Here is a 21,636-nt window from a genome sequence, read left to right on the forward strand (position 1 = left end):
AAAGGTCATTGTCATTCAAAGAAGGAAGGTTTAATTCTTTTGGTGCAAACTTTGTAATACAAAGCACCTTCCCCTACAAAAACTGGCTAAAACCAAGAGATAGGGGTGCTCTTCTATAAGTCCCAACCAACCTGGTCTCAGAGGAAGGAGCTTACATCATCTGACCAGCCACAAAGGAGTTTAACTTGTGACCTCTCCTCCCTAAGATAAAAGAGTGAGTGTGTTAGGTTGGCTCAATGACTCAGACTAAATCATCAGGGCCTCCTAACATTTAAAATTGATGTCACTGCTAATGTACTGCACAAGTGTATCCAAAACCCTGCCTTTCTATTTCAATTTCCTTTGTGGTTATGTGAGACCTTCTATGTCAGCCTGAAATACATGGAAGGTTAGTGTTGCCAGATTTTAATTTGGAGAGTACAAAACATAATTTTGACTAATTGGTCCAGTAGGAACTGGAATAGAATCTAAACAACTCTGGAGGTCTATGGCAAGGAAACAGGGAAGGAGAGAGAGATTTCATCAGCCTTCACTCAGGCAGCCTGTTGACAGATTTCTAGGCTGACTTAATCAATGTACTTATTTCTCAGGTAAGACTTCAAAACTATTTGGACCTTGTTCCTCCATACTTCCTCCTATCCATGATGTTATACTTACAAGATAATGAGCCTGGACTTCCTTTTAAAGGCACACAAGTAAAATATGAAACCCCACACCTCTTTTCCAGGCTGAAGTGGAGAAATGGAGTAAGTGCATAGAAGTTGCGACTCTGAGTCCACTTACATTTCACTAGTGTGTGAATCATTTTTCAGCCCACGCTGAAACTAACAATTAAGTCTTCTCAAGTATTCAGAATGAATGTCAAGCACAATTGGAGCAATGAACCCGAGAAATGAATTCACATGAGCTGTAAATCGTAAACCCATCGTCCAGAGCAGAAGCAGAAGTCATTGAATACTGTAATAGGTTCCATATGTTGTTTTTTTAAGAAGGCTTAAAAATAATTAGACTTATAGGTCACCATAATTTTGTAGCAAAAATTTACATATGTGAATAAGAAGTGAAAAAAAGGACTGTCAAATCTTTGCTCTATTTTCTGCTGCTTTTTTCTTAACAGTGGAAAACTGTTTATTTTGCTTTCGAAGGGCAAAGGAAAGAGATAGGCACCAGAGAATGTTGGGAGTGAAAGTGGACTATGAAGGAAGATAGAAGCAGCTGACACTCAACTTTGGTAGATAGGGAGCACAAATTTCAGATAACCCTTTTGGCCTTTCTCCTTGCTATCTTATTAAAGAGAATTTGGATTTCTCTTTGCATGAAAGTTACAAAGTCAAAACTTTACATGACCATAATTCTGTGAAAAATTTGAAAGGCCATAACAGAGTGAAAAGGAAAGATTTGTTCCAAGTCAGACTGATCTGTTTTCAAATTTGAACTCTTCTGTGTGACTTTGGGCAAATCACTTCTGTGAACTTCAGTTTCATCTTAAGAAGAAATTAATATTTACCTCGCAGAGCTCTCAATGTGCACTTTGCACACATCTCTCCTCTAACACTTGTCCTCTCATTTTGAAGTGCATCTCTCATATGATTGTGGACTCCACGGTGATTAAGATTAAGAACTCTCAATAGGTAGACCAGTTAGTAAAGGACACACGCTTATTACCCTTACTTTGCACTACCCCATATTCATACCTGGCATAATGGTTATGGAATAGCGAAGTAAAATGTTCCTGTTCCCTCTTGTGCACAGCGTGGTGCTGGGTAAGATTTAATCAACTGACATGTCATATATGTGCAAGTTTGCCATCTTGTTGCAGTAAATCAGACTGGTCCATTGTGCCCTCCCTCCCCCCAGCTAGAAAGTCAGGGATGCTAAATCTCATATTTGTACAACTGCTATTGTGCTAAGGAGCCTGAATCTAGAACAGAGTCTCATTCAGTTTCTACTTTGGTTTACAATAGCAAGGTCAATGGGTGGCAATGAAAAAAGGTGGAAAACAGTGAAAGTCCTGTAAAAGTTAATGGAGGGAAAAGTAAAAGAAAGAGAAAGGAAACTGCAGTCCATTTGGATTGAAATTGTGGTGCAATGAAACGGTCCTTTTTCCCCATTAGACAGATGCTGGAATGCATTTCATTTGGATTTTGAAACTAAAACCAACACCCACTGTAGTATTCTAATCTCACATTCCATCCATCTCTCATTTGTTGGTATCTAAATTGAGGCATTTCACAAATTCGGCTATCAATACTGTATATATGTGGAAAAGGAGCTGATAAAATGGGCCAATTAAACCACAGCAATGTCCGTCAAAACTCTAACCCTTAACCTTAATGAAGACGTAATCTGGGATCAAACACAGAAGCCCGGCAGATGTACACAACCTCATTTAGTGCAGCCTTTGAAAAGACTGTAATAGATAGCTGGTGCTGTTCTGAAGATCTAATGAGAAATCCAGGCTTGGCTCTGCTAGAAATATTTGCAGTTTTAGAGAAAAAGTAGATTCTAATTCAGTAACTATTTAATTTACCCCAGCAAGTTCTTCCCAGCAAAGCAGTCTCCTAACATGTTTTGAAAACCTGTTTGAAATTTGAGAAGGCAGTTTGGTTTTCAATAGCTTCATTTAGGCTTAATGATTTCTTTGGTTTACTCCAAAATGATGTGAGGGTTTCATACTTCATGGAGTATGAAGGTTAAATTTAACAACTGCCTCCCATCCAATATGCACGCAAGTGCTGGATGGATTCCCTGTGGTATAGTACACCCTTGCAGAGCTTGGAGTGAGAGAGAAAAAATGTAAGAAAAAATGTGCAGTGTTTTTATAGAGTTTACAAAAAGACAAATAGAGATTTAGCTCAGTGGCACTGTGCCCGCCTTGCAAGCGCAAGGTCCTGAGTTTGATCCTCGGTGCCAAAAAAAAAAGGCACCAGGCATGGTGGAACATGCCTGTAGTCCCAGCAGGCTGAGGCAGGAGGATCACAAATTCAACCCCAGTCTGGGAAACTTTGTGATTTAGCAAGACCCTCCATCAAAATAAAAAAGGGCTGAAGTGCCAGGGGTTTAGCTCAGTGATGTCACGCCTGCCTCATAAGGTCCTGAGTTCGATCCCTGGTACCAAAAAAAAAAAAAAAGGACTGGGGATGTGGCTTAGCATGAAGGACCTGGATTCAATCCCTAGTACCTCCCCCATGCACATGCATGTGTGCATACACACACACACACACGCAAGCAAAGCAGGAATTGTTTTTTCTCCCACATAAAGGAACATAACTAAAATAACAGTCTTTACTTTGAAAATGTCACTATGCTACAGCAAGCTGAAGCCTTTAGGAAAGTATTTTTAGAGTTCTGTACAGTACAGCTTTTTTGCTCCACAGGGCACACAGGCCACCAGAAGATAAGCTCAGAAGATCTATGCAAGAGACAAAGTCATGGAGCAACATTGATAATCAACTTAAAGGAGGAAAAGTTTATTTTGGTTCACAGTTTCAGAAGTTTCAGTCCATGGTAGACTGGGTTCATTGTTTTTGGACCTGTGGTGAGACAGAACAACATGGCAGGAAGTGTGTGGTGATGCAAAAATGTCCATTTCATGGCAGCCAGGAAACAAAAGAGAGGAGGGGCTGAGGTCCCCAAAATCCCCTTCAAGGACAAGTCCTCATTGACCTAAGTCCCTTTCCCTCGGCTCCATTTCTTAAAGTTTATACCACCTCCTGTTAGCGCCACAGCCTGGCATACATGGATCTTTGGAGTTAAGACCCAAAGTCTGGGCATGGTAGCACAGGCCTATAAACTCAGCACTTGGGAGGCTGAGGCAGGAGGATCACCTTGAGTTCAAGGCCAGCCTGAATTACATAGTGAGACCTTGTCTTTAAAAAAATCCAAAAAATAACAATAACACCAGATATAGATTCAAAAAGTTGAAAAGAAAGTTACAAACATGATTTGGTATTAGTTCACTCCAGCACAAGCCACAGGTCCCAACCTCCATGTTGAGTAAATGCTGGACCCAGTTCCTTGGCCTAGCACCACTCATAGAAATTTATTTCTATCCCAGACATCAAGGTCAGGAAAAGAACAACATGTTTAGATGAAAATAAAAATAAAAAATAAAGCTTCTTGCACCTAGTTAGTTTAGCAAATGAGTGTCAGGGTATTCAGCAACACTAACTACATCATTACCGTGTGACACTAATCAGGGTCCTCTGTGGGATAAGGTATCATCTGATCAAGTGAAAGGAGAAATGGTACCTAGCAGTGTATGGTATATGTGAAAATGATGATGTTCTTACTACTTTGAGACTGTGAATGAGCATAAGGTTGGCCCAGAACCAGCTCACCCTATGTGCTGCTCTCAGAAGTGTTTTCTTGAGATTTCTCCCCACCCACACCTGCCATTTTGCTATGTCCTAATAGTGACTATAATTTAGTAGAATAGACTTCTGTTTATAGAAGAATGAGAATAGACTCCTCTTTAACCTGAAACACGGAAGGGCCAGTCTATTTAGTTAAAATAATTCAGTGTATTAACTGGTAAATCCAACAGATTTCCTTTTCTGAGTCTAACATTTTTCTACTTTTGCATTGCTGCCATGCAAAGCCCACCTCTGAATGTTTTCAAGAGTCCAGATTCTTGGGAATTCAGGTTTTTGACATCTATATGACGCTATTTTGGAAGTGGAACACTGACTTGGAGGCTAGCAGGAGAGTGGAGTGATGAGGCAGAGCTCTGAGATCAGGCTCTTGGGAGAAGCCCTGGAGCTTATTCCTTTGTCTCTCTTGATCTGAGTTTTTCTCGAGGCTGTCCTGAGGAGAGGTGAAGCTTTGAAGTACTAGCCCTGTACCTGGCAAGGTAAATGCTGAACGCACTGTGGTAGGGGTCATGTTGCTCATGTTGTCATTATTGTTGAGACCTAAAGGATGATTTTCATCTAAATCAGCTTGACTTTCTTCCACTTGAAGATAAACATTAGCCTGGGACTGTGGAACTAGATGATGCTTCCCTAGTGACTGTTGCATTTTGCTTTCATTCAGCCAGTTAATGCCGGAGTTTACAGAATTGTGAAACATTTGAGTCTGGGACAGTCATGTGATTTACAGTTTTATCTCATTTTAAGCTTTCAAGCCACATAATCCCTGAGCTTTTGACCATGCTAAAATTTCAGGATATAAAAAAATCCAGTCCCCTAGAATTTCTTATATCTCTTCTGGAACACTGGAGGATTCCTCCTGACCCCAGCTAGGTCTGTGTTGTGTAGGTGTCCTCTTCCTCCCCCTTGGCTGTCTTTGCAGATTAGTCACCAGACTGCTGCCCTGAATGGAGATGAGAAAGGGTGCCCCGCTGTCTTCCTGGGCTTGGCTGTCTCTGCACGAGTTGCTGAGCAAAGAGCAACGTTTCTCTGGGGAAGTTCAAAAGAGTAGCACACCTTCAATCTGGATTTGTCTTTCTTGTTTTTTTCTTGACTACTCAGAACCGTCAAATACTATCAGTGAAGGGGGAAAAGTATACAAAATCTTAAGTCTAATTGGACCAACTTTTAAACAATATCAACTTGAATAAAGTAAGAATGTCTTGCACTTCTTTAAATTTCTGAATTTATCAGGAAGCAGGTGCTTTCGGAGTCAGTTCTTATTCCACAGACACTATTGTGCAACCTGGCTCAACATTTGGTGGGATCTTTACTTAATTAAAATTCCTTTGAAAATGGTTGCCCCATGATTGACATTTATTCCAAAATATGTCATAATAGTGCATGCTTACTCTCTTATTCTAGTATTTTTAAATTTGAAAATGTTTGTTTTAAAAGCATGATGGACTTTTTAAAAACTGAAGCAGTATAATAAATTTATGTTCTGTCTTGCTCTCAGAGAGCTGGCAGTCAGGGGAGGTCAGAGTAAGTTGCTGAAAGCAGAGAGAGCAATGTGCAGAGTACAATATAGGTAAATTGCCTCTTTTGGCAAGGATGTCCAAACACCAGCTTTATAAAGCTGCAGCAAACTTATTGTTGACTGAGAGTTTGAGGTTGTACTTGAATTGTCAAATCTCAGATATATCCTTGGAGGTCAAGGGGCTATTAAAATACCATACTGCTTGTTTTACACTTGAATAATGAATGTATAATGTGGGAATAAGCACAATGTAAGATTGACCTACAGAAATCACAACCTTTCACGGTTTTGTTTAGCAGTATAAATCCATCAGATTTACTGGAAAAATAATTCAGTATATGTTAGTTTTGTTTTCACATTTTGGGGAAGGGGAATCTCTTGTTTTATAACTGTAAGGAGCCTCAGCAGCCTTGTAGTTTATCTATTCTTATGAAAGACAAGGATACTGAGCTTAAAAAAGGTGAACTGGCTTGTCCAAGGGTTATATAGAGAATTAAATATAGCTTCATGATTTGGAATCATTTTCTGGCTTGAATTTCACTTCTCTCTGCATCAATTCTGAACCTTTAAGTGAAACTAAAATACAAAGACTATTTCTGATGTTGGAAGAGTTAAAATAGTAGGAAATAAACAAACCTATCTTGTCTGGGCAGGACCTCAGTTTATTAGGGAGAAGCATGAGGAAGAGAGAAGGTAGGAGAAAAGAAATGGCAGAAAGACAAATAATTTTGGGAAGGGACTGAAACAGGGAAAATGCCAGACATTTTCCAGATTAGAAGAAGTCTGAGTTGAATTTTTAAAATAAAAATATTTCTCCAAGTGGAAGTAAAAAGTTTATGTGCATAAAGGGCACAAAGCAGAAATACTGTATTATTGACACATGTAATAGACTTTGGAGGACCAGAGAAAAGCATGGCCCTGATAGATGCAGACAAGAAACACCAAACCATTCCAGGAAAGTTCTGAATACTAACACTTTTTTTCCTTCCAAAAATATTTAAAGATGAGAGGGAGGAGAAAAAAAGATAATAATTTATGAGGGATATCTCATCCACTATTTATTATCATAGGAAAGAAAGTCAAATTCAGTAAAGTACAAATTGATTTATCAAAGTCCAGCATGAGGTTAATAAAATAAATACAGACTTCAGTGAAGCTGTGGCCTAAAACTTATTTCAAAGCTATGTTTCAAAAATTTTATCCATAAGACTTGTGGATAATCTTTTACCAATGGCAAGAAATTACAAGCTCCAATCAGTGATTAGTTTTGAAAGAATAGAATAGATTAAAAGTATATGTTATAGATAATTTATAGTGTATCACAAGCATAGTGTTAGTGAATATTTTGAAGAGACTATAGAAATATTAAGAACGTAAATTTTAAATAAGTACCTTTATTTAAGGAAATACATATTTTCTCAGTAATAACCATATCAGCAGCAGCAGCAGCAGCAGCAGCAGCAGCATCTTTTTACCAGTTTTAAATTACAATCAATTTCTTCAATCTATGCAATTTCATTAGACTGATCTTTGGATGTAACTTAACTCTAAAAGCTCCTAATAAAACCCCCTCGTCTCTGGTGCAGATGTTAGGGCTCTCAGACTTGAAGACAGAGTGACCTCAGAGATCCTGTTGTGGCTTTTCTCATCTGCAGATAATTTCTCTGTGCCAAAGGAGAGCAACTTTCTTTCATTCCATCAGACTCATCTTTCTGGTTTTAGTTTTTCTCCTCTGCTTCATGAAGAAGACACAGTGTACTGCCACGATTTTTTTTTATCAGGAAAAAGTTCTCAAGCAATTTTGGGGGGGGTATCGGGAATTGAACTCAGGACCTTGCACTTGTGAGGCAGGCAGCAGCACCACTGAGCTAAATCCCCGGCCTGTCTCAAGCAATTTTATATCTTAATTTTTGAGAAAAATTTTGCTTCTGTGTTTTTGATCAGATTGTTGCCTTTATATACACCCAGATTCCTTTTCCTACCCAGCTTCTATCTTAAGGCTGATCTGACTATTCAGCATTTTATAAAAATCATTCTGCTTTGGGTCTCAGGTGTTTTAGGATTTGTTTTTTTAAAAATTAATTTGCAAAAGAGCTTTTAAAAGGCTCATTCTTACCCTGAACAAAAGATTCTGTCTTTCAGTTGACAGTGATTTTATATTGTCTGAGGTACTGTCAAGTGGGCTCATGTTGGTGGCATTTTTGTGGAGGTTAACTTGTAAGCCTTGTCCATGTGCCTTAAAAAATAAAGCAGTAGTTCAGTTCTGAGACACACAGTACCTCAGAGACAGATGAAGGTCTATATGTGCCTCCTGTTTCAACAAAAAATGTCTCTACCATATAGACTTCTCACTCTTTTAAAGAGAATTGGTAGTAAAACTTATAATGCATGAATTGTTAAAAAATATGACATGGAACTTCAGACAAGGAAAAGACAAGTCACAGCAGGACTGGGTATGTTATTTGTGGGGCCTAATGCAAAACAAAACTGCAGGGTCCCATTTGCAAAAATTAAGAAGTTCGAGACAAAGACAGCAGAGCATTCAGCCAAGCATGGGGCCCTTCTGAGCAGAGGGTGCTGGGTGGCTGTACACTTCATACACCCATAATGCCTGCTGGGATCAGAAGTTGAGATGGCAGTACAAAGGTCCATCCCTATCTCTAGCCTACCCTTAACTTTGAGCTCATCAGGTGTGACTATCTCTCAAGGGGGCAGTGTTGTGTCAGTTAGTGGAGACCCTGACACTAACTCTAGGGCCCAGGAAGGGACACCATTCCACCAGTGATGGGGAAGTGGATGGAGCCAGAGGCCCTTTCAGCTGACCTGGGAGGGATAGAATGAATCTGGAAATTCTACAAATTTCTAACAGTGTAGTTAATTTACTTCACCTCCCTGAATCTTATTTTCCTATTATTGTAAAATAGTGGTATCTACCTTGTAGGGTTATTTTGCAGGATAGAGATCATGTGGACAATGCCTAGCACACTGGAAGCCCAACATATATTGTATATAGGATCATTTTTTAAAGTAAGGAGATGTACTGAGGATGACCAAGAAGACTTCAAGTGTCCATGGGGTGGAGGAACTCAAAATGCTTGAAGGGCCTTGTAAGTGCTCGCTGCCTCTTGATTTATCTCTGGTTTTCTGGATGCTTTGGAACTGTCTGCAATTTTGAGTCTTCTTCCCAAACAGGACAAGGAGCAGTCTGTGGGAAGTCACTATTCAGTAGAGTTCAATCTGGCACTGAAAAATTGCCAGCTTTCACCCACACTGTGGAAATGAGAGAGCAGCTGTGGGCAGACAGTAGAGGAAGAGCTATGGGGTTGCTGGGATACATTAGGCTTACAGATGTTCCATTGTTTGTGCTGAGTTTTTGTAATTTGTCTATTTTATCCAGTTGCATTTCTACGATATATGAAGAATACAACCCAAACCATTTTATGTAGTTTTCCCACTTTGTTTTGATTTATTATTTATTGTTTACAGTATTATCTCCAGTAACAACAATGGAATTTCCTTCCCTACTAATCTGGCCTTTTTCCATCTTGCTTGTTTATTTTAATTTCCTTTTTTCTTTGGCTAGAAATCTCCACATGACTCTGCTTTATTTAGTTCCTCGTATGTTTGTGTCAGCATCATTTATTAGTGTGTCCACTCAGAAGAATTTTGCTCATTAATCATGTGGGTTCTGCTTCCTGATTACTAATGGGAGCATATTAAGTGCTCTGTGTTTCTAAGTACTTCATGAGAGCTCTGCTTATCAGTTTCCTCATTGGTGTTCTGCTCTCCATGGCTTGCAGATGGAGCATGTGAGGTGCCAACTCCTGCAGAAGACAGTTGTCTCAAATCCCCTGACCTCTCACCTCTGCCCCTTGTGTTGATTTCACTTTCCACTGTTTTATTTGGACTGTGGGTTATATGAGCATAAGACCCACTTTTTGCAAACATGTTCAATTCCCTGAAGACATTTCCATGAAAACAGTTCTGTTGTAAGATATGAGCAATTCTATCTTGGTTTGTTTTTTTTTTGGTACCGGGGATTGAACTCAGGACCTTGTGCTTGCGAGGCAGGCAGCGGAACCACTGAGCTGAGCAATTCTATCTTGAAGTATTAGCTGCTTGGTGATACATGATGAATGATTAGTCTAGTCTCTTTCTTATGAAGAACTTAGCCCACTATGCTAACAAAGTTAAAAGGAAGGTATAACTTGACTTTTACAATTGTTATTTGATTATATTAGATTCTGCTCTCTTTTTCATTATATTCTCCCAATTGAAGCGATTGAATTAATGTGTTCATGAAACATTTATTTAGTATTTTTTTTGGTATATGACACCGTCTTTAGTCTCCATATGCTTATAAGACTAGAAGGTAGAAATGGAGTTCAAAGCAAATAAAGTGTTGTAGTTGACACAATGGAAGTCTGTCCAGCGTACATAGAGTAACAAAAGAGAGGGGAGCGGGTTGGAGAGGACGAATCACAAGGAGTAAAGGTGCAGGATGTATAAGTCCTTGGAAAAGGCTGAAGCAGAGTAGCTGAGGAGGCAGCAGTGCATACATGAAATGGATGGAGGGAGGTGGAAGAAGTCAGACACAAAAGGTTTCTATGCCATGTGAAGGATCTTGGATTTTAGTCTCAAGAGAAAGTTTCAGGCAGGCAGAACATCATTAACAGACTTGCTTTTTATAACAATTAACCTGAGGAGGATAGGTTCAAGGTGACTCGGAGGCAAGGAGACTGCTTCACATTGTGGTGCTGAACCAGGCAGGAGAGGATGAGATTCTAAGCAAACCTTCTTTGGTAGCTCATGGAAAGTTGCCAACAGAGAAGACATTAGTATCAAATTTTGAATGTTGTTTCATGGCGACTGATGTTGAACTGAAGACCCAGAAAGCAGAATAGCCTGTAAATGTCAAAAGGAATCTTCTTTGTTGCCACTGCAGTTTTTTCCCTCTGGTGCTGGGGATTGAACCAGGGCCTCAGGAATACAGACAAGTGCACTACCTCTGAGCCATGCCCCAACCCTCTTTTGCAGTTTGGAAACATGATTATTGTGGGATTTCACATACTAAGTATGTCATGTTGTTAATACTTGTTTACCACCTTTCTGCCCAGAGGCTTTAAGCTTCTTAGATATAAGAAGCAAACTACTGAATTATCCATGTCTGCCTAGCATGGAGCCTAAGTGGATAGTAGATGTCTGAAAACTTCAGACAGCATTGCCAGTGTTTCTTCCACCTGACCACACAGCATGGACATATGATAAGATCACTCAGACTTCCCTTACATCCACCACAGTCCATTTCTCTTCCTGAGGAGGGCAGAGCAAAATGGTAAACAGATGCAATAGGCAGGTGATACTTTTGCTTTGCCTTAAAATTTATATTACTTTGTCATCAAGATGTGCCCTTTTACTTGCCGAAGTCTGCACTGAACTACCAGTTATTAACATTTAGAATATAAAAAGTAGGCATAAGAGTTGCCTATTGTGATATGGTCTTCTATGGTCTCATTATTCAAAAGTTGAGCACAATCACTTGCTGTCATATCTCTTTTTACGTTAAGGTTTTAACCTGGACCCCACTTTATTCTTCTATACAGATCCGTAATGCCTCCTGCCCACCTCTCTCAAGATGGAGGGGAAGCTTGTGGAAGAGCCTATTCAAGAGGTACCTAAACTCAAACTTTCCACCAAGGTAGAAAGCACAGGACACTGGGTGGTGGAAGATCATGCTCGAATATGGGAAGTTTTAAAGACGGAGGAGGTAAGACAATTTTAAATGATACAGTTGGTGCAATGATGAATTTGCTCATACCTGAGACTATAATTCTTAGTGTAATCTCCACAAGGGACCAGTTTGCAGGTCTATTTTGGAGCCATATGCACAGCTATGACTGGAGAACAAGAATCAGAGATGTGTCCCTTGGACATTGATGAAAACAGTGATTCGGGCAAAGGAGGTACCACATCAGGCTGGACCTTAAAAAATAATGATCTGATGCAACATCACTGGTCATTCGAGAGATGCAGATGAAAACAACACTGAGATGCCACTTCACTCCAGAAAGAATGGCTGCTATTGAGAAATCAACCAATAACAAATGCTGATGGGGGTGTGGGGAGAAAGGAACCTTTCTCCATTGTTGGTGGGAGTGCAATCTGGTGCAACTGTGGAAATCAGTGCGGAGATACCTCAAAGAACTAGGACTAGAGGTCCCATTTGACCCAGCTATTCCCCTGCTGGGTATCTTCCCTAAAGAATTAAAAGAATCATACCACAGCAATATAAGTGCCACTCATGTTTATAGCCGCACAGTTTCTAATAGCTAAAGCTTGGAAACAGCCCAAGTGCACATCAACTAGAAACTGGATAAAGAAGATGTATTTTTTTTATATAAAATGGAGTACTACTCAGCCATAAAAAATGAGAAACTAGAGATATTTATAGCTAAATGGATTGGTATTGAGGCCATACTTTTAAGTGAACTAAATAGGACACACGTGTAAATACCAAATAGTTTCTCTGGTGTGAGAAACTGAAAGTGTAAATAAGGATTAAAATGATTAAAATGAATAATTGATAATTTGAAATAGGAAGAAAAGGTCCAAAGGGGTAGGGGAAGGGGGAGGGGAAGGGGAAAAGAAAGAAGGGAAAGGAAAAATTATGAGAAAAGGAAAAAATGGAAACAAAGTCTTTGTAAATAGGGAAGGGTGGAGGGGGTGAAGGGAGGGCAGGGAAATGGGGAAAAAATAAGAACCAGGATGCATCATGTACAGGTACAAGCACCCAATGATAAATGAAAATGTATTGTATACCTAAAATATACCAATAAAAGAATTTAAGAAAAAAAAATAATGATCTGAGCTGGGTGTGGAATCACATACATGTAGTCCCACCACTCAAGAGACTGAGGTAGGAGGACTGTGGAGAGTTCGAGGCCAGCCTTGGCTACACAGTGAGTTCAAGGCCAGCCTGAACTACATAGAGAGACTTTGTCTCAAAGAAAAAGAAAAAGAAAAGATCTGAGGCTCATATGCATGTAATCTACTCTTTAGCCTCACCAATTGGATAGCTGAGAGTATTCTTCCTGCCTTCTCTCTCAGGGATGCTCTTCTGAGACTCTTCTCTTTCAAGCATATTATTGAAGTTTCATTTGAATTATATCAAATGCTAGTAGTTCTGTGTGTGTGAGAAGTTCTTCTTATTCTTGTCTTTTACTGTTGTTATGTATTTGAAGTAAATTCAGAAATAATGGTAAGAATTGAAGAACCATTGCCCTATAGGCATAATTGAATGAAGAGCTGCAGGAGGGAGACTGGACAAGAGAATGGAGCTGTTAACCTGAGTGTGGGAAAATCTTGACTTTACTGAGGTTGGGATTTGTTCATCTTATCTGCTCTGAACCTGAATTGAATCTCAGAGAGTTACAGAAACAAGAACTTTAAGACAATGTGGCATAGATATGCAATAAAGAAAACACAGAACATTTAGTAAATGGTACTGGAAAGACCAACAGTCAGTTTCTGGTAGACCTTTCTGGGTGATATTCATTAGCTTGGATGATTGTCTAGGTCTTCTGGTCCTCAGTTTGCAATTTTATTTTCCTATGTATATAACAGCAGAATAGTCTTAACATAATGTGATGATTATGATTGATGATAGTAATAATAATAATAAAGGCAGGAGAAAACTTAGGGAAGTTATACTGTTTTGAACATGCTTATAAATTCCCGTATGTAAAAGTTTTTCCATGTGAATAGTCATTAGCTGAATTTTTTAGGTGGATACATGCAAGTTTTGTTTAATAAGTTATTGTCAAATTGTTTTCCAAAGTGATGATACTGATTTATTCTTCTACCAACATAGTGTAAAAGTTTTCCCTATTTCACATTATTGCCAGCTCTTAGAATTGTTAGATTTAATTTTTCCAATCTAGTTGGTCTAAAGTAGAATCTTATTCTTTGTTCATCAATTTTCTTTTTCATGTCTCAAGTCTATGTGAGATTTTTTTTTTAGTATTTACTTTTCTGAGGTCTAACAATAACAAAATCCTCTCTCTCCAGATGCCTTTATTTTGAGTGCAACCTTAGAATTATAGTTTAGATGGGTGTAGAATTATGGTTATTTTCTTTTAGTACATTGAAATAATTCCATTATCCTCCAATTTTCATTGCACTGGGGGCGGGGCTAGTATAATTTTCATTGCTTTGAATGTAATATCTTTGCTCCCTGAATACTTAGGCCTTCTCTATGTTTTTGCTATTCTGCAAAATTGCATTTCTTCATTCTTCTGGTTTTGGGTGTGAGTTTCTTTTTATTCAACCTTTTGGAATTCATAAATGGCTTCCAAATATGTGTGAAATTTGTATGGATGAAGTTCAATCAGGGCCTTAAATTTTCAGCATGCACATATTAAGATGTACAGGAACAAAAGGGGAGTGTTTCAATATAATATTAAATATGATTTAAAAAATTCTGAATCTGATCATTCAGAAACTATGGATAGTAGACCTTTGTCTGAGGAACAGCTGGTAAAAATTTTTTCCACATTGTGGGTTGTCTCTTCATGCTGTTGGTGGTTTCTCTTGATGTGCACAAGCTTTTTAATAAGAAGAGATCCCACTTGTTGATTTTTTGTGCTAGTTCACATGCGACTGAGGTTTTGTTCATGAAATCTGTTCCTATGCCAGTGTCTTCAAGAGTTCTCTTCTAAGTGTTTAGTGTTTCTGTTTTAGTACATGTGCTGCTGAAGCGAGCACTAGTGTTTCTGTTTGAATATTTAGATCTTTAATCCATTTTGATTTTAGTTTAGTGCATGGTGAGAGATATGGGTCTACTTTTAATCTTTGGCAAGTTCAAACCCAGTTCTTCCAGCACCATTTATTAAGGAGGCTATCTTTTCTCCAGTGAGGGTGTTTGGCTTCTTTGACAAAAAGGAGGTGTCTGAGTATTTTTAGAGTTGTTTGTGCATCTTCTAATCTGTTCCATTGATCCTCTGGTCTGTTTCTTTGCCAGTACCATGCTGGGGTTTTTTGTTTGTTTGTTTGTTTTTGTTTTTAATCACAGTAGCTTTGTAGTATAGTATTAGAAGTCCCATTTGACCTAGCTATTCCCCTCCTGGGTATTTTCCCAAAAGAATTAAAAGCATCATACCACAGTGATACATGCGCACCCATATTTATAATGGCACAGTTTGTAATAGCTAAAGCTTGGAAACAATCCAAATGCCCGTCAACTGGTGACTGGATAAAAAAAGATGTGGAGATATATATATATATATTAGAGTACTACTCAGCCATAAAGAATGAGAAACTAGAGACATTTATAGCTAAATGGATGCACATTGAGGTCATACCCCTAAGTGAGATAAATAGGACACACGTGTAAATAACGAATTGTCTCAATATGAGAAATTGATATGAGGACCAAAATATGTAAAATAGATAATGTGAAATGGAAGCAAAGGTTCAAAGGTGAAGTGGGAGAGTGGGGAGAGGAAAGAAGGAAAAGAAAAAATATGACAAAAGAAGGAAAAAACAGAAACAAAGTTTTTATAAATAGGGTTGGAAGTGAGGGAAGGGGAATGAGAAAAAACAAGAACTAAGACATATCATGTACAGGTACAAATTCCCAAAGATGAATGTGATCATAGGGTATACCTAAAATGTACAATAAAGTTAATTTTTTTAAAAAAGTCAATTCTTGAGGATACAATGGCACACATCCATAATCCCAGCACTCAGGAGAGTGAGGCAAGAAGGTTGCTGAGAATTTGAGGCCAGCCTGAACTACATAGCAACGTCCTGTCTCAAAAAAAAGTAAATTCTTAGCTTGCTGTTTTTTATACTGCTTGATACAAACAGCCTGGAAACTTATGGATGAGCATGCTTGTGGTAGTGAATTCTAAGGGGAAAATAACTTCTCCTTGTTCCTACTCAGTATTATATTTCAAGATAGTCAACTTTCCTTGTATTGACATGGAAGAATATTATTACTAGCTCACTTAATGCTGAGGGAATACCATTTTGGGGTCCCAGTTTTATGCAGTTCCTGTAGATTATCCCCCCTAAACCATCTTGGATTAGTATGTTGTTCCCTGTGGGTTTCAAGGAGATAAAACCTATGTTGATTAGAGTAACATCAAACTGTAACAAATATAGTCCAAAATTTAAATAACAACATAATATTTCTGAATCACATAGTAATGTAATTTATATGTTTCTGGTGACAGTGCTGCTTTTTTCTATATGGTAATTCAGAGAGCCAGGCTTTGTCCTTCTTGCAGCTCTGCCATCTCCTGGGGCCCAGGAATCTTCTGTATTTAGCTGGCAATTTGCAAAAAAAAAAACCACCAACAACAAAAAAGAGGTCGAAGGAGACACACTCAATTCTTCACTCTCTTGCACCAGAAGTGACTGGCATTCTGTCAATTTGTATTCTACCACTGAGAGCTAGTCCCCTTGCCTCACGTAGGTGCGAGGGAGGTGGGTGGAGAAATGTAAGCTCTAGTTGGGCAAGTACTTATAGCGATCACCTGATGAATGGTATGGAAGGCAAGTGCAAAGAGAAGGTTGGTGGACGGTTAAATAAGTGTCAAAAAAAGAAAACCCTGACAAAGCTAAAAATTGCCTGGTTTGGTTAAGATCTCTAAATGGAAGCTGCCTTCAATGCTTATCTTTGCAGGTTCTACTTTTATTTAAGTTTTGGCTTTTAAGAATTCTTAATTTATTACTAGGCTCTCATATACTGGAAAGGTATTTTAGGGTTTTTTCTATCAAACATTTTAAAGTTGTTTTTAGTGGGAGAATCAGGGTATTCAATACACCATACTGCTAGAAATGTGAGTTATTTAAAACTCTGTTCATTTTTTTTTTTTCCAGTACAGGAGATCAAACTCAGGACCTTGTACTTGCTAGGGAGGTGCGGTGCCACTGAGCTACATCCCCAGGCCTAAAACTCTGTTCTTAAAACTTAAAAACCTGTATTTTTTAAAAATGTGTCTTTTAAAACTTATTTTATTTGGTCAGGAAGTATCATTTTAGATAATGCTGAATTTTTATTATTTTTGGTCATATTAATTAAGTACTAGCCTTATGCATAAATATGCAGTACTGACTTTTCATAATCACTTAAAAGTTTTATATATGTACAAGTCAACATCAAGTGTATTTGAATTTATGATATTAGTTTCATTTTCAATGTAGTGATTAATTGTAACTAATCCAAATATGCTCTTAAAATACAAATATAGAATTTAAAATTATAAATAATACTTGTATATAGTAGAAAATATTAAAACTGTTACAGAAGGGTCAGGTATGAAAAAGAACTGTCTATAAAATCTAAATAACTCTGATTTCTAAAAGGGAACAAGGGAGTAGTAGGATGGTTGGATATTGTGTGTTTGTGTGTGTGTGTGTGCGCGTGTGCGCACGTGTGGTACTGGGGATTGAACGCAGGGCCTTTGCACTGAGCTGCATCTTGTGTGCTCTTGTTTTTTATTTTGAGATAGGATCTCACTTAGTTGCCCAGGCTGGGCTTGAACTTGTGATCTTTCTTCTGCTCCTGCTTCTCATGGACATGTTTTGGGATGATGAGAATGTCTTGTTTTTTTCTCATCATGGTTGTTTACATGGGTTTCTGTATTTTCTATATTTGTCAAAACTTGGATTACACACATAAAATAGACATATTTCATTATATGTACCTGAATAAAGTTGATTGTTAAAAATAGGCAAGGGGATGGAAGAAGAATTAATAAACAATAATTGCAGTATAGTGTGATGGATGCATCATAAATGTCTCCACAGGTATTTTGAGAGCCTAGAGGTGTAAACCAATGGGCACGAGTATGCCCATGTAGGTGTGGGTGTCAGGAAAAGCAAGCTTCCCAGCAACTAGTACTTGTGCTCATTCTTAAAGGAAAAATAGAAATCAGCATGGAAAATAGAATTCTAGCAGAGGAATCAGATCAAATGTATTCCTGGAAAAGAGGAGTGTTAGAATGTCCTAGAGCTCAGAACATCCTTAGCAGAAGAAGAATGATAAGAAATGACTCTGACAAGGACTAAATAATGAAATTATTTTTCAAAATTTTGTTTCTTACTCAGAAATTTAAAAACTATCTTGTGACACTGAAAAGTCAATAGAGAGTTTTAGATAGGGTTAGAGACCTGGGCGGATTTGTTTTTCAGAAATGCTACTTTGTTAGGCAGTGAGATGGCCTAGTATGTCCAAACCACTGCAGCTCCCGCTGGTCTCTCTTCGCTGTCTGGTACAGTAGAGATCATGTGGGCTGCTCTTCTTTCCATGGTAGTAATTTTAAGCTACACTGTCTGTCCACAAGGCCATGTCTATTAGTCTTTTTTTTTTTTGCACTTTATTAAATTCTTTTATTGGTACATTGTAGGTATACAACACAATTACATTTCTCATTGGGAATTGTACCTTTACATAATGCATCTTGGTTCTTATTTTTTCCCCATTCCTAGCCCTCCCTTCACGCCCTCCACCCTTCCCTATTTACAAAGACTTTATTTCCATTTCTCAGCATTTTTCCTTTCCCTTCTTTCCTTTCCCCTGCCCCTCCTGCTACCCCTACCTCTTTGGACCTTTTCTTCCTATTTTGCATTATCGATTATTCATTCTAATCATTGGTACATTTTAGGTATACAATATAATGACATTCATCATTGGAAATTTGCACCTTTACATAGTCTCTCTTGGTTCTTATTTTTCACCCTTGCCCAGCCCTCTCTTCAACCCCTCCATTCCTCCCTACTTACCAAGATTTTGTTCCTATTTTTCCATTTTCTTATATTGATCCCATTCCCTTCTATCCTTTCCCCTAGCCCTCCCACCTACTTCCCCTTTGCCCCTTGTCTTCCTATTTCACATTACCTATTATACAGTTTAGCCCTTATTTACACTTTCAGTTTCTCACACCAGAGAAACTATTCAGTATTTATACATGTGTGTCCTATTTATTTCACTTAAGAGTATCACCTCAATGTGCATCCACTTAGCTATCAATGTCTCTAATTTCTCATTTTTTATGGCTGAGTAGTACTCCATTTTATAAAAAAAACCCCACATTTTCTTGATCCAGTCTCCAGTTGATGGGCATTTGGGCTGTTTCCAAGTTTTAGCTATCACAAACTGTGTTGCTATGAACATAAATGCACATATATCACTGTGGTATGATTCTTTTAATTCTTTGGGGAAGATACCCAACGGAGGAATAGCGGGGTCAAATGCGACTTCCAGTCCTAGTTCTCTGAGGTACCTCCATACTGATTTCCACAGTGGTTGCACCATTCTACACTCCCACCAGCAGTGGAGCAGGGTTCCTCTTTCCCCACAGCCCCACGAGCATTTGTTATTGGTTGATTTCATGATAACAGCCATTCTTTCTGGAGTGAAGTGGAATCTCAATGTTGTTTTCATTTGCATCTCTTGAATGACCAGTGATGTTGAACATTTTTTCATGTATTTATTTGCTATTTCTACTTCTTTGACTGAGAAATGTCTGTTCATTTCAGATGCCCGTTTTTGGATTGGGTCTTTAAATTTGGGAGGTCTGATCTTTTTAAGTTCTTTATAGATTCGAGATAGTAGACCTTTGTCTGAGGAAGAGCAGGTGAAGATTTTTTCCCCCATTATTGGTTGTCTCTTCACACTGCTGGTGCTTTCTCTTGCTGTGCAGAAGGCTTTTAATAAGAAGAGATCCCACTTGTTGATTGTTTGTGCTAGTTCATGGGCAACTGAGATTTTGTTCATAAAATCTTTTCCTACACCGATGTCTTCAAGAGTTCTACTTAACCTCTGTTCCAACTGGTTCAGAGTTTCTATTTTAATATTTCGATCTTTAATCCATTTTGGTTTTAGTTTAGTGCATGGTGAGAGATATAGGTCTAGTTTTAATCTTTGGCAAGTTGAAGTCCAATTTTTCCAGCACCATTTATTAAAGAGGCTATCTTTCCTCCAGTGAGAGTATTTGGCTCCTTTATCGAAGATGAGTTGGCTGAGTGTGTCTGGCATTGTTTGTGCATCTTCTAATCTGTTCCACTGGTCCTCAGGTCTGTTTCTTTGCCAGTACCATGCTGTTTTTATCACAGTAGCTTTGTAGTATAGTTGCAGGTTGGGGATTGTGATATCCCCTGCCATGTCTCTGTTACCTAGAATTGCTTTTGCTATTCTGGGTCTCTTCTTGTTCCAAATGAATTTTTGGAGTGTTTTCTCAAGATCTATGAACTCTGTTGCTGGGATCTCCATTGGAATTGCATTAAATCTATATAGCAGTTTTGGAAGTATGGCCATTTTCACTATATTAATCCTTCCTACCCAGGAGCAGGGGATGTCTGTCCATTTTCTGATATCATCTTCAATCTCTCTTTTCAGAGTGCCATAGTTTTCAGAGAAGAGGTCTTTGATTTCTTTTGTTAGGTTGATTACTAGATATTTCAGTTTTAATTCTATTTCACATACAACTCCCCAAAGCACTGACATACTATTGGATACAGACTGAAAAAATACTTGACGATTGATTCATGAATCATTTTTATGAATTAAGGGTGTATGTTGTTTCTCTAAACTGGAATATCAACAAAAATGTCATTTGTGGGCAGAAAGGAGATTGGCTTCATGCACCATTAGATAGCACTAAGCTGTGGTGACCTTTTTTTCCTCTTCTTTCTTTCTTTCTTTCTTTTTTTTTTTTTTCTTTTATTTTTGATTGAATTTTCTTTGGGACATCTACTAAACACTGGGCTTATCTGGGCCCAGTGTTTTATATTTGTGAGAAGCCCAGCAAAATAAGTAATATTCTCTGTGGCTATGGAACAGAGATGTTCTCTGTGTGAGACTAATCTAGTGAGTGCTCCCATGGAGACTGGACATGACCTCTTCTTCTCTGTCCAGCTCAGGAATGGGGCCCCACGTTGAAACATCACATTCTTGGAGGAGGAAAGAGTAATGTATTCTTCATGCATACTCCAGAGATTAAATCATGCTCATCCAAAGGACAGGAAGAGGGAGAACTTTTAAAAAACTGGATGACAATCTCAACAAGCAGCAGGAGCACACTGTGTTAAGTTCTGAAGAGCCAGCCAATTGCTGAATTTAAAGGTTGTGGTCTGATGACAGAGCTAGGGTTCTTAATGACTAAATGAATTTCTTCTTGTGTCTGCCAAAATTTCATATGAGGCAAAGGATAGAAATTTACTTCCTAGGAAGCTATTAATGTATAAAAATGCTTTGAAGCATGAGTCTCTGAGATGAGCAAAGTAAACATAGTAGTGAGGAATAAAATACTGAGATCTAATAATATTTAGTTGGGATCTGTAAGGGAGGAAAAATACTTACTGAGCTCTTACTCTATATTAAAAACTGTGCGTGGCAATTTCATATTCATCAGTATATCTAAGTTTCATGGCCATGAGAACATTATCATTTTACTCATAGGAAATTTGAAGATTAGAGGTTAAGGCACATGTTAAAATTCACATACAGTAGTTGGTATGTGGCAGAGTAAGATTCAAATTCAAGTTTATCTCTCTTGATTTCTATACTCTTACCTTCTCATGAAGCTGTCTATCAAAATTGCTTAAGTTGAATTGATTTTGTATTTGGGTTCCCTGCCCAGAAATCAGCCAGTCTCTGGCCAAAGCAGAACCTCAGCCCAATGACTGGTACCAATCTTGCTGTCATAGAATGTGACTGCAGTGTCTGTGGGAACAAACACC

General features: G+C 38.3%; 1 protein-coding gene across 4 annotated transcripts in view; it reads left to right on the top strand.

Annotated features, from left to right (window-relative positions):
* Rgl1 (ral guanine nucleotide dissociation stimulator like 1) overlaps positions 1–21,636 on the top strand; it is a 306,410-nt gene that overhangs the window by 119,487 nt on the left and 165,287 nt on the right. For all 4 annotated transcript variants that reach the window (XM_004862803.4, XM_087194427.1, XM_004862805.4 and 1 more), the window contains one exon: positions 11,493–11,656. In XM_004862803.4, coding sequence (XP_004862860.2) covers positions 11,525–11,656 — 132 coding nt within the window. In that variant the 5' untranslated portion in view covers positions 11,493–11,524. The remainder of the gene's footprint in view (positions 1–11,492; positions 11,657–21,636) is intronic.

Source organism: Heterocephalus glaber, unplaced genomic scaffold (assembly GCF_053883595.1).
Source record: "Heterocephalus glaber isolate CG9 unplaced genomic scaffold, H.glaber_assembly_v1.0 deba00001600, whole genome shotgun sequence".
In the NCBI taxonomy this organism is placed as follows: Eukaryota; Metazoa; Chordata; class Mammalia; order Rodentia; family Bathyergidae; genus Heterocephalus; species Heterocephalus glaber.